This window comes from Melanotaenia boesemani, chromosome 14 (genome assembly GCF_017639745.1).
Source record: "Melanotaenia boesemani isolate fMelBoe1 chromosome 14, fMelBoe1.pri, whole genome shotgun sequence".
Lineage (NCBI taxonomy): Eukaryota > Metazoa > Chordata > Actinopteri > Atheriniformes > Melanotaeniidae > Melanotaenia > Melanotaenia boesemani.
Genome location: NC_055695.1, coordinates 3,130,310 through 3,156,240, shown reverse-complemented (window position 1 = coordinate 3,156,240; position 25,931 = coordinate 3,130,310). Strand labels below are relative to the sequence as shown.

General features: G+C 40.7%; 1 protein-coding gene across 5 annotated transcripts in view; it reads right to left on the bottom strand.

Moving 5' to 3' along the window:
- The window catches only part of ptbp1b (polypyrimidine tract binding protein 1b), a 35,247-nt gene extending 11,699 nt beyond the window's left edge, over positions 1-23,548 (bottom strand). The window contains exons 1-8 of one of the 5 annotated variants that reach the window (XM_042005725.1): positions 23,459-23,525; positions 19,020-19,053; positions 11,808-11,868; positions 7,840-8,012; positions 1,601-1,747; positions 1,384-1,512; positions 322-432; positions 62-239 (exon numbers count right to left, since the gene is read on the bottom strand). In XM_042005725.1, the coding sequence (XP_041861659.1) occupies positions 62-239; positions 322-432; positions 1,384-1,512; positions 1,601-1,747; positions 7,840-8,012; positions 11,808-11,868; positions 19,020-19,053; positions 23,459-23,466 (841 nt within the window). In that variant the 5' untranslated portion in view covers positions 23,467-23,525. Of the gene's footprint in view, positions 1-61; positions 240-321; positions 433-1,383; positions 1,513-1,600; positions 1,748-7,839; positions 8,013-11,786; positions 11,869-19,019; positions 19,054-23,458 lie in introns of all 5 variants that reach the window. The other 4 variants (XM_042005723.1, XM_042005724.1, XM_042005721.1 and 1 more) reach the window with 4 other exon arrangements.
- Positions 23,549-25,931: the final 2,383 nt, after the last annotated feature.

Here is a 25,931-nt window from a genome sequence, read left to right as displayed (position 1 = left end):
CTACTCTGACTTTTCTGTAAGATTTCAGCTCTTGAGACTGCGTCAGTGTGTTGGGTCTTACTGAAGGCTGTAGCCATGGCCGGGTGCTCCATAGTGGGGTGGTTGTCTCCAGAGGGCAGGTCTGGTCTTGTAAAGTCTCGGCTTTTCTCGTTGTTGTATTTGACATTGAGGCTGCTGAGTTTGGAGAAGCTGATCCTCAAAGTGCAGCAGCCGTTATAGATGTTCTGACCGTCCAGAGACTGAAACATTTCTGGTTTAATGCTCATCGTAGCAGAAAAAAAGAGAAAATCTAGGAGGTATTGATTTTAAAGTGGCGCTCACCAGTTTGGCAGCCTGGGCCGACGCTCCATCTGGATACTGCAGCAGAGCCTGGAACTGACTGTTCTTGGTGAAAACGATGATCCTCAGTACAGTGCCAAACTTTGAGAAGATCTGAGAAACAAACGGGCACCATGTTTAGCATCATCGTCTCACATAATCTCAGGAAACAATAATTCCTTCTAATTCCCATTAGCATTACCTACAGATAAGCTGAAAAGGTAGTAAGTCAACATAGTGTATTCTGTGGCACAGCGGCCACATTAACTTAGCTTACCACCAGGTTAGCTAGCTGTAGGCTACGCTAACACAGTGGTAAGCTACATTAGCTTAGCTGTAGACAAAGCTATCCATAGTTGTAGGCTGGACTAGAACAGTGGTAAGATATTAGCTTAAATGTAGATCAAGCTTATGTAGCCACTGCCCGACAGAAATGTCAATATTAGCTCAATATGTTAACTTAGCTGTAAGCTAAGCTATACCTGCCACTGTCTAATAGAATACAATGTGTTAGCTCTCCACCACATTAACTTAGCTGTAGGCTAACTCAGTATAATCTGTGGCACAGTGGCTGCATTAGCTGGGCTGGAAACATTTAATTAATGTAAACATGACACTGCCAACATTAGTTTAACCCACAGCAAAACCTTATGTCTGCTGCTTCACGCTCATCATCAACTCTCCATGAACCACCTGATGTTAAGCCAAAGTTGGATTTAGATGTGTCTAATGTCTATATTAACAAATCTATACATTGGCTTTCAAAAAATAGCTCAGCCTAAAGCAAAGCCTTATATTAGCCTACAACTGTACATTTGCCTGCTGCACCATCATCATCATCATCATTCTAAACAGTGACATATGAACCGCTTGATGTTGTAATGTTAAACTATGGTATGGTTTAGCTGTCACTCATGTCTCAGCTTAGTTAATGAACATATTATCTAAAGTGACATTAGCTTCCATACATTAGCTTAGCTGTAGGCTAACTTTAACTGAGCCTATGCCTGCTGCCTCGTCATCTTCAAACATTGATCTATGAACCGCTCCATGTTGTGATGTTACCTGGCAGAGTGCATCCAAAGTGACGGGGTAGACCAGGTTCTCCACCACAACCCTCAGGACTGTGCTCGGAGCCGCCAACGCCGTGTCCACATGAGAGGCGCTGAGGGCGCGGAGAGCTGCCTGCGCTCTCTGGACCAAGATGGAGGGATGGAGGGTGAACAGGTGACAGAAGCAGAGGACAATACACAACAGGTGTGTGTGTGTCTGAGTGTCTTACCTCCTGGTTGGGGGAGTTGTCAGTTTTGAGCTCCTTGTGGTTGGAGAGCTGAACAAAGACCGGATGGTTTCTGATGAAAGGCATCATTGTGGAGTAATAACCCACCATGTTCTGAGCTGCTTCCTCTGAGTTCATCTCTAAGAAGGCCTGAGAGAGCACAGGGTGACACAGGACAGGTCATTACCTGAAGCAAATGATCCTGATGCAATTCCAACCATTTATCCAGGAAAGACCACAGAGGAACTTGAGACTTATTATTCAGTTAATTACTGCATATCTGCATTGATCTGTGTTTGAAGGACACAAGCAGTCAGGTTCTGCTCAGACTAAAGCCTGGTACACACATAAGGATTTTTTTAATCTTATGAATTTGTTTATCGGTTTGAGACCTCACACGGGAAGTGATCTACAATCTAGTCCTCCAAGCCAGACATCTCACAAACGTCATCTAACAAAAAGTAGAAGAAGCCACAGATATTAAAAGAATCAGGATATCTGAGCTTGTCATGGCTTCCATGCCAGCTCGGACATCAGTTAGGACTGTAGTTTTAGGGTTTTGATTGAGGCATTTTCAGGAGGAGACTGAGACAGATTGGTTGTGCCACCTGGTTCGGTCTATGCCTCTGGATTAACGCAGGTTTGTAACTGGTCATCCAAGTTCCTGTGTCTTTTTTTTTTTTTAACTTTGTGAAGTATTCACTTCCTACAATAAAATAAATTGTTCTGGGACTTCCGGTCGGATCACCATCGTGTATGGCTGCACTGTGAGGGAGCTCCCAAAAGGACCAGCGTAATCGACAGACTACCCCGTTTAAACTATGTAAATAATGTGATAACCGTGAAACAAGAAACGGGGAAGTTAAATACACGAGAGAAATCTACGCCAGAGACCGGACATAAAGTGAGTTAACTGAGAGACTTGAGTGGAAACTGCGTGTTAGCATTAGCAGTTATAACTAATACCGACTCAAGCTAATAGCAACAAGTGAAGCGAAACATCGGACCATGGCCGACTACGAAGTCATTTTACAAGAACTAAGAGAATTCCGACAAGAAAATAAAGAGCAACTTGGAGGAATCAAAGAAGAGTTGGCCAAGGTGAACGAAAGATTAGAAGAAGCGGAGGAGAGGATTACAAAAGCAGAAGAGAGAATTCAGAACACGGAAGAAGCTGTTTCCGTACTTGTACAGCTGCACGCAACCTTCGATGAGAAGATTATGGATATGGAGAGTCGATCTAGGCGTGAGAACATCCGAATTTACGGCGTTCCAGAGTTGTCCGAACGAGAAGCTCCATCCATGTGTGCTTTTGTTGAGACGCTACTACGCGAAGGCTTGGACCTGGACGGCGAAGGCATCAATATCGAACGAGCTCATCGCTCCCTTGGCCCCGCACCCCCGAAAGAAGCCCCGGCCCGCTCTATCGTGGTGAAGTTCCTGAGTTTCAAGATTAAGGAACAGATACTCCGTAAAGCATGGCAGAAGAAGGGGTTCACCTGGAACGGTAAACAGATAACGTTGGATAATGACTACCCTCCCCTTATTCTGAAGAAACGAAGAGAATACGCAGAGGTGCGCAAAGTCTTAAAAGAAAACCAGATAGCGTTTCAAACACTCTTCCCGGCGAGGCTTAAAGTGAAATACTCGGATGGGGACAAAACTTACGCCACCGCGGCCGAAGCGACTGAAGATATGTCTAGAAGAGGCTACAGCGTCAAGATCATCAAACACCCCGAAACGATCCTGGAGCGACTCAAACAACAAACCTGGACGAGAGTGACCAGAAGAGGTGCCGGCAGCGCGGTGAACCCGGGAAATGACCCAGGCTACAAAGAAAAGCTCCGTGCATTCAGAAGAACTGCAGCTGAAGCTACAGGAAATTAAGGTCTTACTCCACTTGTTTTTAGAGGCTCACTTGTTTTATACTATAGACGTTTCTCTGAATATAAACAGGTAAAATATGGTCCTGAGGGATTTTTTTTTCTCCCCCAAGTGAAGCCCTAGCCATTAAGGGCCCCCCCCTTCATTGTACTGATGTGGACGCTGCCCCTGGAGGCTTCGCAGGGTCTATCTAAAAGACCCCAGCCTTGGAAGTTCTCATTTTTCAAGTTTATATATAGTCATTTTTTTCTGTTAGGTTCTACATTTGTTCTGTGTTCAGTGTTCATTGTGGAGAGTGAGGCACAAATCAAGCAGCAAAAAGTCCTATATAAATGTCTGTTGATTCAGTGAAATTGGTAACAGTTAATATTAACGGTTTGCATAACCCAGTTAAAAGATGGAAAACCCTATCTAAACTCAAAAGAGATAAAGTACAAATTGCCATGATCCAAGAAACACATCTTTCAGATGAAGAGCACTCAAAGTTGAACAAGCTTGGTTTTAAGCATGTGTTTTATTCATCCCACAGCTCAGGGAGGCGTAGAGGAGTGGCAATATTGATAGCTGGATCACTAACTTATGAACATTTATCCAAATGTGTAGACAAAGAGGGGCGATTTATAATGATCACAGGCAACCTTGAGGGTTCTCTTATAACCATACTAAATGTTTATGTTCCTCCTGGCAGCAACTGGTCCACTTATAAACAAATACTAGAAATGATGACGACTAAAAGTCAAGGAACCTTAATATGCGGTGGGGATTTCAATGTTACACTAGATGCAAGAGTAGATTCTTCTAATGGGAAAGGTGACTTAAGAAATATAGGGAAAAGGATGACCCACTTCATGGAGGAAACAGGTCTATTTGATGTGTGGAGAGATAGTAATGCAACCAAAAGAGAATACACCCATTATTCCCATGCTCATAACGTATACTCCCGTTTAGATTATTTTTTTATGTTCAAAAATGACCTGTTTAAAATTCAGAAATGTGAAATCGGACCATGTACAATCTCTGACCATAACCCTGTTTATGTGCAAGTTTCCCTTATGAAAAATAAGAGATCCACTCTTTGGAGGTTGAACACAAACATCTTAAATTATTCGCCTGTGAAAGAAAACTTAGCAGTGGCTATCAGGGAATATTTTGAACACAATGATAATGATGAAGTTAACCCAGGAATCCTCTGGGATGCATTTAAGGCTGTAATCAGAGGTAAAATAATTAGTATTTCTTCCCACCAAAAAAAAGCTGCTGCTCGCAAAACTGTGAATTTAGAGGAAAAATTGTTGAAACTTGAACGAGAACATTCCAAACATATGAAAGAAGAGACTAAATCTGAAATAAAACAACTGAAAAGAGAAATAGATGACATTAACACATTGGATGTACAAAAAAAACTAATTTTTACTAAACAACTACATTATGACTCTGGAGGGAAATCTCTTAAATTACTTTCCTATAAATTAAGGAAACAACAAGCAGAAAGAACCATTCATAAAATTAAGAACCCTTTGAACAATAATGTTGAAAATGAGCATGATAAAATTAAACAGTGCTTCCAAAATTATTATCGAAACCTTTACTCTCAGACTTATATAGACAACGACCGAGACATAGACGCATTTCTCCTGCAGCTAAATTTACCGACATTGACAGATGAGCAAAACGATAAGCTCACTTCACCAATAACCAAAGAAGAAATCCATGTAGCAATTAAAAGATTGAAGAAAGGAAAGATGGCAGGAACAGATGGATTTAGCCCAGAGTGGTACAAAACAATGGAGAATTATCTGACCCCTTCCTTGCTGAAGACATTTAATTGGGTGATGGAAAAAAAAGTGGTCCCTGCCTCGTGGAGTGAAGCAATAATTTCTGTCATTCCAAAAGAAGGTAGGGACAGACTGGAATGTCACAACTATCGCCCAATCAGTGTCCTGAATATTGATTACAAATTATTTACGTCTATTATATCAAGAAGAATGGAGGCCATCTTACCATTACTGATCCATAATGACCAGACCGGATTCATTAAACAGAGGCAGACACAAGACAGTATAAGGAGGGTCCTTCATATAATGCAATATGCTACACGGGAAAAACAAGAGACCTTGATGATGAGTTTGGATGCAGAAAAGGCGTTTGACTCTGTGAGGTGGTCTTTCTTATTTAAAGTACTAAAGAAATTTGGCTTCAATGACTCTATGATAGAGGTTATTGCAGGATTATACACCAAACCAGTGGCCAGAATTAAGATTAATGGGGACCTCACTGGGCCGTTCACCCCAGAAAGAGGTGTGAGACAAGGATGCAATTTATCAGCTCTCCTTTTCGTTTTATATATTGAACCACTAAGTCAATGGATCAGGCAGAGACAAGATATTTCAGGGGTAACTATTGCTGGGAAGGAACAGAAATTGGCCTTATTTGCTGATGATTTATTACTAACCATATCTAACCCAACTCAGACCCTACCAAAAATTATACAGCTGCTGGAGGATTACGGTTCTTTTTCAGGTTACAAAATCAATGTGAATAAAACCCAAGTACTACCTCTAAATTATGAACCCTCTCCAAATATAAGAGACCACTACAATTGGAAATGGGATGCAGACTCTATTAAATATTTGGGAGTTCTACTGCATAAAGACTTTACAAAGATGTACGATGTTAATTATGGACCATTAAATCTGAAAATCAAATCTGACATAGAGAGGTGGAAGGCCCTGCCCTTCTTAGATCTGCACTCCCGAGTTGTGTCTATTAGAATGAACATCCTTCCCCAGCTGTTATACCTATTTCAGTGTTTGCCATCTCCTATTCCCCAAAAACAATTCTCAGAATGGAATAAAACTTTTTCAAGATTTATATGGAAAGATAGTAAACCCAGAGTGAAATTCAAAACCCTACAAATAAAGAAGGAACGGGGTGGTGCAAGCCTCCCCTGCTTACGAGAATATTACTATGCTGCCCAACTGAGGCCACTGGTCTGTATGTGCTCCCCAGTCTACAAGGCTGGATGGAAGGATATTGAAGGGGAACTATTTAAAGATACACCACTTGCTGCCCTGATGGCGGATGCCAAATTGCAATCTGAGGTCAACTTTCCAACTGAATCCATAACCCACACAACTTTAATGGCTTGGCAGGAAGTAACCAAACTATTGAACTTAGAGATGGAATCTAAAGTCCTCCGTTGGTGTGCATATGACTCAGATTTCACCCCTAACAGACATGATCACCGCTTCAAAGCATGGATCTCTAAGGGATTGTTTGACTATAATTCATTTGTCCACAAGGGTGCTTTCCAAACATTTGAAGCTCTTAAACATAAACACGACCTAGACTCTCATGATTTCTTTAGATACCTGCAGATTAGACACTACTTTAATCACAACATTAAGATACTCCCATCCAACCAAGGACTAATACCAACATTTATTTTATTAACAAAATTGATGTCCCCTTCAAAAATTGTTTCTAAATTATATAACAACATGTTGCAAAATAAACAGGACAACACATATTATGTGAAAGAAAAATGGGAGAGAGAAGGAAATTTCACAATAACTGGAGATGACTGGGAATACATTTGTAAAATTCAATGGATGTCCACTGGGTCAAATACTTGGCGTGAATTCTGCTGGAAAAATATCATTAGATTTTTTATCACACCAGCCCAAAAGAAATACCGGGGATTGGGAGATACCTGTTGGAGGTGTGGTTCTGAGAGGGCAAATCATTTTCATGTTTTCTGGAGCTGCTCCACTGTTCAAAAATACTGGTTGGAGATTCATCAGCATGTACAGAATGTATTTTCTATTGTCTTCCCCTTTTCTTTTGAGACGTTATACCTCTGTAATATAGATGGACTCAACAGCAGTGACAAAAAACTGCTCTACATACTACTAGCAGCAAGCAAAAAGGCCATCACCCGAAAGTGGCTCAAACCTGAACAACCAACAAGTGAAGACTGGATAAACATTACTCAAGAAATTTTTAAAATGGAGAAAGTGTCATCTCGGTTGAAACTACTGATGGACTCATTCTATAAAACCTGGTCAAAATGGACAGAATATGTCAAACCAACAAGATCAGACTTTATATAAAGTTGTGACGTTGCCATAGAGAGAATACTAACAACGATATGATGTGAATTAGAATAGTGCCTCCTCATGCCAATTGTTCCTGTTTGTAAACTTTTATTTACTTGTTTTTCTTTTTTTTATATATTTAAAAAAAAAAAAAAACTGTGAGAGAAGTGGATCTGTTTTCAAATTGTAGATTGCATTTCTTCAATAAAAAGTAAATATTAAAAAAAAAAAAATAAATTGTTCTAGAACTTGACTTGGTACCTGGTTCTTGGCTTTAAGCATCAGTAGGTTGGTGACGTCTCCAAAGGGCAGGCCAAGGCTGATGACCTCGGTCTCTGTGATGTCGCTGGGAAGCTTGCGGATGTGGATGACCCTGGATGGCAAGCTGGGACCTCTTATGTCACCTTTGAACTTCTTGCTATCATTGCCATTGGCTACAGAAGAAAAGAAGGACGGGGTTTAAAACAGCTCCAGATGTTACAACTGTCAAGTGTTTATGACACAAACCACCAACATAGTGAGATTCAAGTAATACGGCCCTGATATTCAGTAATGAGGCGTACCACACAGATCTATGCTAGGACCATTACGTCTTTTGAAAAAGAAAAAAAAGAAACCACTTATTAGTTTGTAAAATAGCTTTTCCTAGTTTCTCAAACTGATGTTAAATTTATGAGAGCTTCAATGTTGTTACACCCAACATTAATGTGTAGTAAATATTAAGGGAATGTTGGAAATAATGGAGAGAAGTTTGTAGCCATTACAGGTAAGAAAAAATATGTATTTGAGCAATTTCATAATTTCATATCTGTTTTATGTGACAGCAGCACAAACTTACAAAACCATACATCCACAGAGGTGTGCAGTACCATATGTAACTGTGCATACATAGAAAACCAAATAAAGTATACATAAACTTAGCTCAAAAAGTAAGGAAATGAGTGTTTGGTTGATTATTTCTCCGCTGGAAAGTCTTAGTCACCTTTAAAGCAAGGTTACAACTCAGGGCATCTGTGGAATGAGCAACACAGCTTAATTGTGAGGGTACACCCACCCAAAAATGTACAGAAAATCCCTGCTATATTCTTTCTTAGTGGATTAAATGATTGAACTTTCCCACTGTCAAAGACCTCAACAGTTATGAAGATCTGTACACAGCCACAACAGCTTGCTAGCTGCTCCTCATGCTGGTCACACCTAGCTGTGGGATGGCATCCCACTCCTCATTCAGGACTTGTTGAAGGTTAACTAGCATGGTTATGATGGTCATTCTAGCATTTGCAGCAAGCTGATCCCACAAGTGTTCGATTGGGTTGAGGTCTGGACTGAAGGCAGCTCATCCAGAATCAGATTTAAAAATACTTCATTATTCCCAGAAGCAAATTGCTGATGCAATCAGCAGCACTGCATTGACAGGCAGTGTAGGGTGCTGAGTTAAATAAAAATGAAGACAGAATATAAATAACAAAGAGACATTAACAAACGGATAAACATTTCCAGAGATGCTGTGTTGCAGAGTTACTCTGCAGTGCAGAGATGTGGAGTTTGATGTCCACAGGGAGGAAGGATTTCCTGCAGCTTTCTGTGTGGCAGCGAGGTAGAATCAGTCCTCCTGAAGTTGTCCAGCATGTTATGGAGAGGACTGTCCAGCACAGTCCTCAATGTGGACAGCATCCTCCTCTCTGACACCCTCAGAGAATCCAGCTCCACTAACAGCATGACTGGCTTCATGGATGAGTTCACCACATGTTGGCGTCCACCACCTCCAGCCTGCTGCCCAGAACAGCACTGGTCACCAGAGACTCAGAAAATATCCCGAACATCGTCCAGCAGATGATGAAGGACCTAAGCCAGCTCAGAGAATAGAGACAGTTCTGGTCCATCCTGAAGACGCATCCGTGTTTAGTCCAGTTTACTCTCAGTGACCAGTCTGGGGTATTTGTAGTCCTCCAGTGTCCACATTCCCTCCACTGATGGAAGCGGGTACTGGTGGCTTTGACCTCCTCATGTCCACAACCAGTTCTTTGGTTTTTCCCACACTGAGCTGCAGATGGTTCTGCTCACACCACATGACAAAGCTGCCCACCTCCTCATCATCCTCAGTGATGCACCAACCACTGCAGAGTTGCCAGGAAACTGGTGAAAATGGCAGGTCTGAGGTGGAGAAAGCGAAGAGGAGGAAGGAGAGAGGATCATTTCCTGCTGCGCTCCAGTGTTGCTGATCACAGCGCTGTAGGGGAACATACTGTGGTCTGCCAGGCAGGCAGTCAACTATCCAGGACACAAGGGGGGAGTTCACCTGCATCACTTACATCTACCCTCTATGCTCCCACATCCTGCATGTCGTCAGATGACCATGTCCTCCTGGAGGATGGAGCCCCAGATTCTGCCGCTATTGGATCACCATTGGCTGCAGAATCTCATTATAATATGTATGTCAATGAAGTGCCAGTCAAGCATCAGTGACTGAAGACACCCGGCAGGACTCAAAACAAGAGTGAATACTAACAGGAAATATTGCAGGGATTCTGGCACATTTTTGGGGGGCACTACCCACATGATTAGCTGTGATGCTCATTCCACAGAAGCACCGTCCGTATGAGTTATAGCTGGTTGTAAAAGTGACTAATCAGGCTTTTCAACCCTACCAGTTATTGAACATCTGCATTCACCCACTGATCAGTGTTTCATATGCATGTTTAGCACACATTTCTAGAGGCAGCTGATAAATTCTCCCTAAAGACAGGATTATGGAGGGAGGACTATGTTATACCAGAGTTCCTCCACTCACAGTTCAGCAGATATGGCCGAGACCCTGGGCTCTCTGCCATCGCCGCTTCCAGCCCACTGGAATGGCGAACCACAAAGTAAGAGAAAGCAGAAGGCGGGGCTACAGGGCTACACACACAACATCAGTTGCTAGTATTTTCCTCCTTTGCCAACAAGTTGGATGAGCTGAAACTACAGCTCACAACGAAAAAAAGGATGTTAGACAGCCGGAGTCTGCTCTCTGGTGTCCAAACCGGGTCTCCTCCCAGTGGGACATCGATAGAAACCTCTAAATAATGTTAGCCATTGTGATTGTGATTGGCCGAATGACGATGCCAATGTGTTCCATCGCAAATGTTTTCTATTACAAAAAAGAAGAAAAAAAAAAAGATAAGGCAACCACATCCATTAATGTTCCTTCCACTGCTCAGTGATATTCCCAGTTCAGGTCAACAGTTCTATAAAAAGCCCAAAAACTACCTGGGATTAGGGCTGCAACAATTAGTCGACTATTGTCGGCAAAAAAAAAAAATCCAAAAAACAAAACAAAAAAAAAAAAAACTACAAAGTGACACATCATCTTCTAATCATGTCTCTGCTGCGCGTTGCACAATGCACATGTGCAAAGAGGGGGGAAAAAACTACAGAGTGAGACATCGTCTTCTTTTTTTTATCTCTGCTGAGAGTTGCACATGCGCAATTAAATCCGCCTGGGGAAAAATATGGCGGCGGACTAGGGAACAAAACGGCGGCAGAGAACGTCAAAAGTCTGGGATAACTTCACGTTAAACTTACAAAATAAATGAAATACATGACGTTTGTAAAGCGGACCTTGTGTACCACGGAAGTACATCTGCAATGCTCGAACATTCAAAGACGAGGAACGTTGGACTTACTTAACAACCTCATGCAAGATTTCACAGCTGAAAGTGAAGCCATTTAATAATTAAATATTACATAATCCGATTGGTCGACTAGTCGTTTTAATAGTCGGTGACTTATCGACCATCAGAATAGTCATTAGTTGCAGCTCTACCTGGGATGGGCCTTGTTTGTTGCTCCTAAACCCTCAAACAGTTTGCTAGAACTTCTTTCAGGCCAACCAAAAGTCAGCTTCAGCCACCGATGCTGCAGCCTTTTTAACCATTCTGCACCTGCCAACTGCTTCAGGTGCCCCCCGGGACAACCAAGTCTAAGAGGTCTCCTTCTTTAGCTTGATGGCTTTCCACAGCACTGGTGCCCACCAGCAGCCACCCTGACAGGCACCACCGCATCCACAATGGAGGCTCTGATAGTCCCCAAGAACATTGGAAACACTCCCAGAGGTGGCTTGTAGAGGTCTGGGTATTTCTTATAACAATTAAACTCCTCTCCTTCAATTTTAGAAATCTGTAAACCTGTTACACACACACATACACACACAAGTCTGAGAAACTAACCTATACTGGCGTTTGTCTGACCTGTGGTGCTCATGATATACGGGCCGTTGGAGACGCTGGAGAAAAGCTCGTCAGATCCTCTCTGGAAAAGAATAAAACATATTAGTGTCTCTGCTACGAACATGGTGCATAAACCTTTAAATGTACAGTGGAGGAAAGTCTTTGGAGCCCCTGCTGTATTTTTATATTTGCTGCTTTGTGAGCCCTGGCAGCATGTTTTGGGTCATTGTCATGCTGGAAGACCCATCCAGGGTTAGTCTGCGCCCTTTGCATGTTTCCACCTCCATCTTTAACTGTGAGGATGGTGTTCTTTGGGTCATACTCAGATTTTTTCATCCACAAAAAGTCCTCCATGGTGGGTCGAGCTGATGCAAAATAGGGCTGCACGATATCAGGAAAACGTGCAATAACGCTGGTGAAAGTTGTGATAAATATAAAATCTGATGTCGTTTTGATATTTTCTCATGCAGATGTCCATGCATGACAGTTCCACTGTAAAGCTTTTTCTATAATATTGTAAGTGAAGTTGCTTTAGCGAACACTAGAATTAAGTTACTTTTTTTAAAAAAATCATTGCATCAGTAACACAAACAGATCGTGTACAGTGGTCTCCTCCAGCCTAAAGACTAGAGGTAAAACAGAAAATTAACAGCCTTTGCAAAAGTTTGAAGCTGAAGAATACTGCAGTGAATGGACATTTGTGATGTATCGTGAAGCCCTATTGCCAATTATTACATTTAGGGTCTGTTTTTCTGCAGCGGGTACGGGTCTAGCTGGTCTCCAGGCTTCACCCTGGTAAAGAACGTATGGAGGGAGGCAGGAGTTTCTGTAAAGAGGAGTGGGCCAACGTCCCTCCTCGCTGTGTGCAAGAAACGTCTCAATGCCGTGCTTTTAAAACACGGATTTCTCCACCAAATACAAATTTTTGTTTTGCTTGCTGATCAAATACTTATTTCACTCAGTAAAATGCTCATTTTTATAACTTTTATATTGAGTTTTTATGCTTTTCTGACATTCTGCCAATTTTCATGATCAATAAACAAGCATAAAAATTGAAGAGTGTTAATTTCCTTGTAGGACGTTTTAAGTATTCACCAAGGAATCAAATAATTATTGTTTAGTTTAGTTTTGCATATAAGAAAAATGGTGTTAAACAGAAGAGAGAAAACAAGAAAACTTGTGACGATGATGATGAAGAATTAAGCTGCAAGTCTTAGTTTGTGAAATCACCCAGTTCAAGTTTCTACCAGTTTACCCATGCTATGCCTCTGCTATGCTAGTTAACCATGAAAATCCGTCAGTATGGACACTTTCCGTAGAGATTATGTCTGAACCGTGCCAGCAGATCAGAGCAGCTTCCACACGGAACAAAGACAAAGTCAGGTCCTGTTTATGTGGCCATGTTTCCACGCAAAACATTTTTTTTTCCTTTGTATTCACACAACAGTGGAAAGAAAACTGTGCCCATGCAGGAGAAAACGCAAGGAAGGACAGAAACGATGTCGTGCACATGCCAGGCTTCTAGCACGCAGTGAAGCTTGGCAACGAAACACCCAGGTGTGTTCAGCATCCTCATAAGACCGCAAACACAACACAACAGCAGAAGCCTTACTGTCAGCCGCTAGCTATCCTCTGCATGTAGCCTCAGCGAAGACGCAGAGGCTACCTGAATCAAATTAATGGCTCATTACCAGGCCTCTGCAGAGCTGAACCACATGCAGGTAGTGAATTCAGTCATTTGATTCAGGTGTGTTGGAGAACGGACGCATCTCGAGGACCGGACTTGGGCACCCATGCTCTACCACAAACAGGTTTTGCTTCAGCACATCAAATAAATTTAAAACATGTAGCAGACCAAACATGACACAGAGGTCTGCCTTTGTTGTTGTGCTTTTCGTGGGTTAACCGTGAGAGATGACATGAAAGACGTCATAGTTGCTAAAAGATCCCACTTCCAGGAGCGAATGAAAAGTGGATACTAGGTAAAGTGCTTTGGGTGCCTTGAAAAGTGCTATATAAATCTAATCCATTATTATTATTATTATTATTATTATTATTATTATTCTGACAGGACTCGCCTTGCGTTGTCAGAAAATTTCACCCTGGAGGCCACTGTCAAAGCTTTGCGGTTTTATTCACTCAAACCTCTGTTACCATGGAAACAAGAGGCCGGAACACAACACAAACTTTTGCATTTTACTGTCTCAGCATTGTGGTGTAAATAACATCCGTGAGTTGGGAAATTAAAGCTGAATAATCAAACTGACAGAATAGAATATTAATAACTAAACAATGACCTTATTTATGTTTATTTAAAATGGTTATGTTATTTTTAATTCAATACTGTTTCTGTTTTTCATTCTTAAAGTCTAACCAGGGATTGTAAGTTAGCCTTGGCTAGAAAACTGTTCGCATGGCATTTACTTTATATGATTTAACAAAGCAAAGTTTAAATAAACATGTTAATAAAATAATCCTAAAATCTTTATTATTTCTATAATTGTGACACCCCTAGTCCTGATATGTAAAAACTCTGCTTTTTACAGTGTTTACCATGTATCCTACAACAAGTATGTTTATCCCTCTGGGAGCCAGGAGGAGTTCCCACCATCTGAATCTGATGACTTAACAGGCCTGACAGTGGTGACCGATACCAGCTTCACAGTTATGAAAGTCATTAGGTGGTTTTTAGAGTCAGTGGTACGCTTCACAGGAACAAAGCTAGATGCTGGTCTGTTCTTAAACCTGCAACCCAGCTTTAGGCTAATTGTTGGCATGCAGAGGCATCAATCATCTGAAACCTAATCTGCTCTCTGCGTCCACCTAACAGCATGAACACCATCCCAAATATGTTCCCAAACTATTTTAAAAACAAATAACGCTTAAACCACAGCACAAATGTCCTGTGGGACAAACTGTGTCCCACTGGACATCAGCTGCGACCTGAAACCCCCCTCCGTCACCCTCAGTAGGCACCCGGGTTGAATTCCTGAGCTGTGGAGCTGATTGAAAACCAGATGCAGACAAACAGGCTGAGTCTCATTCAGACGATAGACGGCGACAACCAGAGGCCGACTCATCCAGACTCTCCATCTCCTGCTGGAGGATTTAAACCTGATCCTCTTCATAAACGCTAAATGAACAATCATTCTTAATGAAAAATAACTTCAGGCTCAACTCTGGACTTTGGTTCTAGAGAAGCTGGTTGACGTCTGACAGGGGTACATCACCATGGCAACTGTAAGAAACTGAACTGATTGTGATGGTTAGACTGGATAAAACACTCCTGGAAAATGGGGTTTAAACCTGCATCATGATATTTACATGGATATTGCTTTGGCCTGATCCCATCGTGTTGGCCCTGCCCATCGCGCCATCCAAATGGAGCCTCCAAACTCCCCGGATACCATCTGATTAAGCCTTAACAGCTTCTCGGGTGATCAGACCAACGGCTTCAACTATGGAGGACGTTTGTGACATTCATTCTGTAGTTATTAGGGCCGAGTCTCCCCACTAATTTTTTTACTCTAAATCTATCTCATTTCCCTTTATTGATTCATCTACAGGTATTTATGTAACACCAGTTTTTCTTTCTCAGATCACAAATTTTATAACACTGAGCCTGTTTTCATGACCATCAAAATCAGATATCTGAGAGTAATCAGATTACTGTAATAATCTGATCTGACTTGTCTACATGCACTTCTGAAATACCATATAATCTTTGTCTACGTTGTCCAGTCCATTATCAGACTTCTTTGTGAGTACGTATGTAGTGAAATAACCTCCAGATATTTTAAAAATATTCGTTCTTTGTCGAACATGGCGTTGCCCGTGGTCTTAGCGTTAGCTGCTAATAAGCTGCACAATCAGATTATTCTGTCTTCATGACCACTTGAATATCTGATAACAGAAATCTGGTAATGATCAGATTTCTGGTCTGCATGTATACAGGCAGGCTCATTGACCACGATGGAAAAAGGACAGAAAATATAAATAAAAATGCTGCAAACATTTTAAAAACTAGATGGTTATCAATATTTTTCCTTAAATTTTAAAGGAATGTCTCTTTAAACAGCTTCTGATTAACTGCATTTCCAGCCAGGATTAGTTTTGGTTGATGAGCACCCTCCTTCATGTGTAAACAGACGGTAGGTGCAGCAGCCATCCAGGAGGGGGCGCTGCAGAGAAACAGCTCATATTTATTCATGATGAATTTCCATAGATTTGCTGTAAGCATGTTTAGCTGCTGCCACTGCATCTTCACCCAGAGGAACCTGAGCAGATCTGCACAAAGCAGCTCAGATCTTCTTACTGATCCTCACATGAATAATAAAAACAGCAGAAACCTGAGCGCTGCTCCACTCTGACCCTCCCTATCTCCATCTCTGTCTGCTGTCTGACAGCTGCTGACCGATGGCCGGACTCCTCCCTCAGGCTGTGCTCGAAGACAAAAGACCAGCAGCGTCCAGTTTGGAAAGACAGACTGACTCTGCTAACAGTGTGTCAAAAACTAAACCACAACTCTGCTCATCCACACCGAGTTACCGAGGATCTGCTGCAGCTTCTGGCTTCAAACACAAACTGAAGCAAAGCCCGTTCTGTCATGCATGAAGACAGAACCATGAAGACGTCAGCTTTTATCTAACCACCCACAATCCATTCAGACTGAATTCTATGTGAGGAGTAATGTGACCATGCATGTGTAGAGGAAGAAAATTAAGCTGAAAGTTGTTTAGTCTGTCAATAAGCTACAAACCTTGTTTCCAGAAAGTATCTTACTTAAATCTGTAATTTGTTCATTAGCCTGATTAAACTTTGTTCAGCCAAAAAGTCCAAAGAAATTATTTTCACTGTCTTCACTGAGCATTTTAGAAAATATGAAAATACTTCAGATTTGATGCAGCAACACAAATAGTTGTAATAAAAGTAGACAAACATTTATAGAATATCCAGTAACATGGTTCTGGAAGATTTTCCAGTCAGAAGTTTAACTAGTGGCAGGTGAGGGTGTCAGGATTGGGCATAAAAAGGAGCGTCCACCACCGGTTTATTGTTTCCAAGCAAGAACCGGTAAAATGAGTGAAATATTTCTCATTGACAGATTGGAAAGAACTTTGGTCTTTCATAGGGCCTTATGAAATCTGTTTTAATTTTTTCCCCCACATGCTACATAGCACGGTTACGTGGAAGTACTTCATTGTGAGTGGCCAGTTTGTGTTTCCAGATTTCTGGATGTTTCCAATGTTTCCAGATTTCTGGAGCTTCTTGCTGAATTTGTGCGGTAACCAGAATAACTTTAACCCGAAAGGCTATGTTCGCGTGTGAGAGCACATTTGAAAGCCGGTGCTTCCAAATCGCACAACTGATTTAAGACAAAGACAGTGTGAACTTTAATCTATATACCAGTTTTTAAATTGTGTTGATGGACCAGTAAAACCAGTTAAGATAAGAAAAAAAAAAAATGTATGTATACTTTTTCGTGTATATTACTGTCACATTTGGTGCAGGAAGAAAAGGTCAAAATGGCCAATTGTAAGGAAAGTCTCTCAAGCAATAAAACAAAAAGCCTATTTAAAAAAAGAAAAAAAAAAACTACCCCTTTTCTATTGGTGGAAAAATACAACACGTCAACCAATCAGTAAATTCTGACAACAAGATGCATCTGGTTGCTGAGAAAAGGATAAGGTTTTGGAGTGACCACAATCCAACAAAAGCCGACTGAAGTTCTGCCTGTTCGAGAAGAACAAGCAAGAGAATAAAAATGAGTCTTTAAACAAGATTTTAAAACATCCACAGTTGGTGAGCTCTTAATATAAATGAGGCTTCTCGTGACAACAGAAAAAGCCCTGTCCCCTCTTACTTCCAGCCTGGACCTCGGGACTACAAGAGGTGACTCAGCAGTCTAGAGGGAGCATGTGGGTTAAAAGATCGGCATGATAACAAGCGGCCAGCCCGTTAAAGACACAAACTACAGAATCTTAAACTCAACTCTTAAGTTAACAGGTAGTCAGTGCAAAGAAGCTAAAATTGGTGTGATGTGGTTTCTCTTCCGAGTGCCAGTTAACATGCAGGCAGCTGCATTTTGGACCAACTGTAAACGGGGCACGAGGGACTGGCCCAGACCTGAATGGGGGGGGAAGGAAGAAGGGATTCCCCTGTCTTGCCGAACCAAAAACTTGAATTAATTCTGTCACTTTTTTGTCAGAAATGACCAAGACAACCAGAAAAACTGATTATCTTTATGAACCAGAGAGGAATTCTGGGTATTTTCAAACCTTGTTTAACTTAAATGAATTTCATTTAAACCATTTCTGGGGTTTAACGTCCTCTTTAACCGGACCTGGTCAGGGTGGTTTCAAATGACTCGCCTGAGGCCAGAGAACGAAACACGAGAGCTGTGATCATCAGAGGACACCAGCACCCCTTCATCCCTCCGCCTCCCGTCACTTCCTGCTCTCTGATCACAGCCTCTTTCTGCCTTCATGTGGTTTTGGCTCAGGTTCTAGTTTTTGTCCTGAAAGCAGCGGCCACGGTGCTCATCATTCTGTCGCATACCGAACGTGATTACCGCGAGGAGAGCTGAGGAATGCGAGCAGAACTGCTGGGACGTCAGACGTGTTCATAATGAAACAGAGATAAAGCTTCTCGTCTAATCAGAACAGTTTTAGCTGCTTCTACCTTTTAAAGCAGTTTGTCAGTAACCTGAAATAAACAAGTTCAACAGCTGATTCAGACGATGCAGAATGTCGTCATCACGTATTAGAAGCTCAGTGATGCTCATACATCTGCTTTTATAGCAGATAATTAAACTATGGACACAGTTTAATGACCTGATCAGGCCGTGATGGTACGCTGCTGGTATGAGCATCTGGAGGTGTCAAATGAGTAACCAACCACTCTTATGATGTGATTGCTGATGATATAAGAGATAGCATGCAGGGGCGCCGCAGATCTAGTGGACTTGTAACAGTTAAACATGTTGAGTAATCTGATTATCCTCAGACTTGTTGTGGAATGTGATTTAAAGGCAAATAAATTCTGGAGTTCGGGCCTTCAGCAGAGACAAACAGAGCAGTAATTACACAGAAAAGCTCCGGATTGTTCCCAGATGGCAGCATCTCCACCCAGACAGACACTCAGTGATGGTCACAGCAGCAAACAAAGCAAACAAACCAGTCGGAGGGAGGAAAGGGAGGAGGAAGAGGAGGAGGAAGAAGCGGAGATGCCTACCTTTGTACCAACTGTTATATCGTGGTGGACACTGCTGTGAAGAAAAGAAAGCGTGTTAGAAGCAGCAGGGAGAAAAACTCAAAAACAACAGCCAAACAGAAAAAAAGGCGAAAATAAAAAGGTTTAGGAGATGCTGTGAGGAGATGGAGGGAGAAGCCGAGAGAAACCCAGCAGACAGATCAACAGATGATTAAAGGGCTTCAAACAAAGCAGCGCTGCAGCTAACAAGCTCACTTAGACCTGCAGCACTTCCTGCAGGTTCCCGCATGTTTGCTTCCCTCAAAACAGATAAATTCATCATGTTTATGTTCAATAACTGAATCAATACGGGAAGTAGCTGCTGCATCGAACTGCTGAGGCTTCGTGTAACAGAAGAGTGACGCAGAGTTAATGTAGGGCTTCCATTATTTTAACATGACGGTAACTTTAAACACTCAGATTATATTTATTCTGCTTTTCTGCAATAAACAACTTCAGTGTTATCAAATCTGCAAAAATGTAAAGATTAAGGATTTTAACACTTTAAATACCAGCTGATAATAATAATAATAATAATAATAATAATAATAATAATAGTAAAAGAAAATAAAAAATGTGATATTATTCATGAAACTAATTTTAGGTGGATGTGGGATTATTTTTATGATGATGATCTGTGCAGTGGCCTGATCTCATTTGCATCTTCATGCCTGATGCGTTTATTAACCTGCATGCTGATCCAGTCGCTGCTTTGTCCTGTGGGTTTAATCACCAACAACTACAGTTATGTTCATGCTTTTCTTTGTGTTGTTGTGATTCGTGATGTTTTTGGTCCAGCTTGTCTGTCGTTTTGCAGGTGCTCCTGATGATTGTCAGCTTTGTTTTCTTGAAGACGTTGCAGGTGGTTGTTTTTTTCTGTTTGGGTTCTGTTACTTTAAGGTTTTTCTCTTCTGTTTATCCTTATAATTGTGGGCATTATTTCAGAAGCTGTGAAGGCTAAATGAACCCTTTCTCCCCATAGTAAAGAATCCTTTTAAAAATTCCTGGATCCAGGTGGTGATCCGGACCTACAATTATAATTATAATAATTACAAAATCTAATCACATGTTCCTTATTCCATTTCTGAGATTTCCTGAAAATTTATTTTAAATCTGTCCATAACTTTGAGTTATGTTGCTAACAGACAGACAAACCATCATTCTGCTATGATCCAGGACAAGAGTAAAGAAATGTGTATATGTGACAAACACAAGATCTTTATATCTTCTATCTATAAGAGGAGTGGAAATTATAAATATGCTCCACCCATGGAACAGTAAAGACTGACTGCATCGAGCTTTTTCATGGGCGAGTTTTACATATCTGCCAGTGTGGACTGACATCTATAAACAGAGCTCTGGACCTTAAAAAAAAAACAAACAAAAAAACAAAAAAACAGTCAAAACATGAACATACCTCCAGACCAAACCTCGTCTGATTTCAGCTGTTTTCTGGACTTTTTAACTGAGGCTTATCGCTGAGCTTTGGGAAACGGTTGCAAACATTTCCACAGTTTTTAAAAACTACCCACAACTTAATAAAACAATCAGTGGGAAAAGACGGAAATATTCCACAAACAGAAGGTTTTAACCCCAAACTTACAACAACCTGCCTTAAATTTTTATTTAAAATTCATTTTATTTACATGAAATAATAATCTATTAATATTAAATTTACTTTTCTTTTTTTTCTTTCCTTCCAGTGGTTAAAGAGGTGGCCCTGGGCCTGGAGGAAGGCCCTTAAGCCCATCTGCTCCCTGGCCACCACAATGTGGCAGCCCACAGTTCCCAGTACAACTACGAAGGGCAAAATATGAAATATTATTTTTTAATATTTAACTACAGTGTCTTTTCCATTCCAGTCCTTTTCTCTCTTTTTATTTAAATTTCTACCACAAATTGAACCAAATCTCAATTTATTATCAACTGAAGACTGATGGATGAAAAAAATAATCCGTCTTTAAAATTAAACCTACAATAAGAACACGTGAAAAGGTCGGAATGGTTTAGAAATTCTGTTTGAAAGACACAAAAACACAAATTTTATCACACTCTGGCCTTCGATAAAACAACCACCTGATCTGCTCGGTGTTCACCTGAGACCAACGAAACCAAGAGCGCTGATCCCAGAACCCCCAGCTTACAGGACGGTGTTCAACAAGGTGCATCATGGGTACTTAGTTTGTTTTTTAAACAGTTTCTTGGAAATAAATTAAACTCAAAGCATGTAAACTGAGATGTAACACTGCAGGAAGCTCAGCTCACTTCTAGTTTCCAGATGGATCAAAACTCCTCTTTTCTCTCCAGATCCTGTAAAGGTGCCAAGACACCAACACAAACGCCTAGACTGGGAAGCTGTTTGCACACCTTTCACTGGTTCAGCATGTAAAACAAAGGAAAATTTACACTGCATCCATCAAGTTATGGAAGTAAAAACACAAGACGCCTGTCCAGCAGACCTGGTCACCCACTGACAGGAAATCAGACACAGATCCACCTTAAATGAACCAATAATTCATTCACACAGAACTCAGCCACAGACAGACGTTTTCCACAGTAACCAGTTTAATTACACTCCCACATGCTTTTCATGAGCAACCTTATGCTCAAATAAATAGAAATTTCAACAATAGAACATGTCTCTCGTTGCAACAAGTTTCCTAGTTACGGTTTAATAACATAAAAACTGTTCGGTGTCTTTCTTTTGGCCAGTTTGACAGCAACAAACCCAGAATGTGGTCCAAGTACGAGACATGATTCAGTCACTGATTGTTCATCTGTAATGTCCCAGATTTAAAGGACACAATAGTTTTCAGCCCCTTTATTCAGCCCCTCAATCCATTTAATTAAAACAAACTTTAGTGTTACATAAGTTTATATTTGGCTATTTTTACCTTTTAAAGGGGAATTAAAAGCACCAACGAAAGCACTGCCAGAGAACAGACAAACTCCTGTACTTTAATTCTTTACATCTGAGAATAACGCCATGAAGCAGAACAAAATGTCCCTCTCACAGCAAAGTGTGGCCTAGAGCGAGCGACAAACCGGCTGGTCGAGGTGAAGCTGACACAGATCGTAAACCAGCAGGAGGAAGACCCCCTCAGGGCACGCATGAGTCCTGACGAAGCACAAATATTTACAGAATGAACTCAAAAGTCTCCCAGCTTCACCTTCAGTGATATCTGTTGTACTTGAAAATGACACGGCACAGCGACACAACCTCACAGGGCAGCTAAACAAACTGATACCAAGCTTAAGAATAAACTGTCACATACTCTGATCAATGGAAAATAAACCTTTAGTGTCCCCTTCAATAGCATCACCAGAGGCTTTTGATGTTCTTTACTTTGCCAACAGGCTTCTGGAGATGAAACTGAGCTACAGTTTGTCTTCAAATTATCTAAAATATTAAATTTAAACATTTGTAAATTTGCATATTTAAAAGTGTGATTAATCCAAATGTAGTTTAATCTGATGTTTGTATTTAATTAAAAAGTGGTATGAAGTAGTTACAAAAAAAAACTGCTGGTAATCAAGTTAAATATTAAAACAAACCCTCACACATGGAAAAGTGCCATTTAGTGCTTTTTAGTTAGTTTTTTTTTTTTTATCATGAATGTACAAACACGTTACAACATGAATGCAGGTTTAAATGTATCACCTGGTGCCCGTAATCAAGTCGAAACAGATTCAACTCATTAAATATTTCATATTTATTAAAAAGAAAAGAAATCTGTGCTGTAACAACTGGATCAAAAGCTAAATGTGGTTTCAATATATCTTGTTACTTCCGTTTTATACTTCAGCCCCTAAGACCGAACTCCGTATGAAATATTGTCATTTTAAAGCTTTTCCGTGACATCAAGCACCAAATCAAGCAAAGCAAGATTTCAAAAGTATTAAAATGATCGTTACTGATAAGTCTTCAATTCGGCGCAGATTAGACTTCACCACTGTACTTTGATTTGTAAAAAACCCTCAACTTTCGAGTCTCGGTGGGCGTGAGAAGAACTGAGCTGTGAGCTGAAGTGGAAGTTTATCTGCCGCTTAGCGACTCTACTAACAACTTATTCATGAACCACACCCTAAGCTGGGTTTTAAAGTTTTACTTTACACTTAATAGATGTGTTTTCTCGGGTAAGCGACGTAATGTATAACGGCCAGATTGTGTTATTGGAGTTGTGCTCACAGATAATGGCCCGTTCTGAGGCTAACAGATTGCTAACTCAGCTAGCTTCGCTTCCTGCTCTTACACAAACACAACTTCACCGACAACTGGGCTGACAACAACAGAGTCATCTGATGTCTGGAACAAACATCTCCGGCTGGCGTATTCAAGTTGCAGGTCTCACATGTAGGTAAAAAAAACTCAGAAACTACGTTTTAATGGAGTGTGAATGTGAAACGATGGAATAACTCACCCGTCCATTGCACAACACGGAACTACGAAGCAACAGGTTCCAGCCAGCGGCCAGCGGGATGCTCCATCCACCGCTCATATAAACTAACAAAATGGCGTACTGCTGGAGGTGCTATCTGATTGGATCGCTCACAACATTTGTGGGTGTTTCTTTCTGGGATCGAACGGTGATTGGCTGGAGGGCAACAACAAAGGCCTGAGATTCCAGATATCAAAGATTGTCTATTTAAAAGATGCACACCTCCACAAGGGAAAATGGACAGTTTTCACTCTGAACAAGTGGGCGTTGTCCCGACAAAACAAATTACCTTTCAAGTCTGCAAAGCCCCGAAACCCCAGCTTTACTTCATCATGGAATAATCCGAGATTCAAAATGAATACATAAAAATTATAAATATATAAATATGTGAACCAGTACTAGTAATTAAAAAAAATTATACAAATTTAAACGGGGAAAGCATAGTTGGTAGAAAAAGATAAATAAAGAGATAAAATTAATAATATGTATAATATCAAATAAAATTTTATAAACTAACTCAGTTACTAACATGCAAACAATATATGAAAAAAGAATAATAAAACAAATTTAAAAAGTGAATTAATTCATTTTAAAAGACTTTTTGTTTATTTCTGCATGAAAACAACAACAAAAAACATTTTCCTGTCAAATTTACATCTTGTGTTGCCAGAGCAATAATCAATAGACTACTAAGGTGTTGAGTTTACTTTCAAATAAAAGTAAAAACTAGAAAATTAAACAGCTTCTGGGCTGGTGCATTATGCAGGTTTACCCAAGATAAAAAGAAAACAAAGATCTTGCAGGCACATGAATTCACCAACATAAAACTGAATTATAAGAGATTCCTGCTGAGTCCACTGCGTTAGTTTAGCTGCTTTCTCTCTCTCTGCTGCTCTCGTGTCCTGTAACATGCTGATAAATAATTTCTCAGTGTGTTGCTTGTCAGGAAATGACTGTGTGCTGAAAGATGACTCAGCAGCACACACAAATAATTCAGCAGTCACGTAAAGTTTATTGTCATTTTTATTTAGTTTTTGTTTTGGCAAAGGCAGAGCATAGTGTAGTAGATGAGCAGGGAGCATAAACAATCAATGATTGGTTCTTTGGTTATTCTCTGAAAGTTACAGAATTAGTGCTTGTCATTGCTTTCTCTAGAAACTGCCACAAAATATCCAGTAACATCTTTCAAATGAGATCATTGTACATGAGCTCAGCAGAAAAAGTCAGTAGATGAGTGTGTGTCGTTTTCTTTTATTTTTAAATGGAGCCACATTTGTAAAGAAAATGCATTTGTGGAATAAGACGCAGAGTTTCCATTAAAAAACTTACCAAGTCTTCTCTGAAAACAGCCAATTCTGCTGATGACTCTTGTTTGGTGTCATTTATTAGGCTGGATTATTGAGATCTGAAGAAACATGGCATTTTGGTCATTTAACAAGGCCTTCATTTAACAAACCGGAGCCTCAGTATCACGTGGAAGGACCACACACAGCCACAGCAGCCTGGCACCTCCGCCTCATGCGGTCACCAGCTCGGTCACACTGCTGTGGGATGGCATACCGTTCTCCGGCCAACATCTGTCTGTGGTTCTTCCACAAGCCACTAAGGCCCCTGTTTCTTGAATGAGCGCAGATAAACTTATTTTTAAAATGATTATATTTCAGTTAATGTTGAATCATGTGTTTTCGTTACAATAAATGAATCAAAATGAAAACAAGGCTGAAGTTTTGTTGTTTGGGCCTCCAGACCACCTTGCTACCCACATAACTGATCTTGGCCCCTGACTCCCTTATAATAAAGCTTTTGTCAGGAATCTTTGAAGTAATTTTTAATGATGCCTTTTTATTTCATAAGCACAGAAACTCAGTGGTGAGAGCAGCTTCTTCCAACTCAGAATCCTCTTTATGGCCAAACCTTTTCTTTCCTTCTCTGAATTTGAAAAGGTTATCTATGCTTTGACTTTGTAAAGACTTGACTATTATAATAGTCTGTTGTGTGCATCAGTCCCATCTGTTTCAACTGCAGCTGGTCCAAAATGCTGCTTAATTGGAGCCCAAAAAATACCATATCACATCTGCATTGGCCTCCTTGCTTTGGCTCCCTGTTCATTTCTTATTTTAAGATTCTGTTGTTTGTTTTTAAGTTATTTAACAGGTTAATACCCACTGTCTCTCCAATAACTCCCCACACTCCTTCTAGAACGCTGACATTTGCAGATCACTTTCATCTTGCTGGTCTGAGGTCTTGACTAAAGCAAAAAGTAGACAGAGCTTTTTCAGTTGTTGCCCCCGAAATGTGGAACAGCCTGTCTATCTACATTAAGACCTCACAATCAGCTGAAATGTTTTAAATCAGCCTAAAGGTGACGTCTGTGAATGCATGGACACAAAATGATGTTTTATGGTGTAGATTGGTTTTAAGGGTTAGGTTAAAAATTATTAAACTTTGACATGTG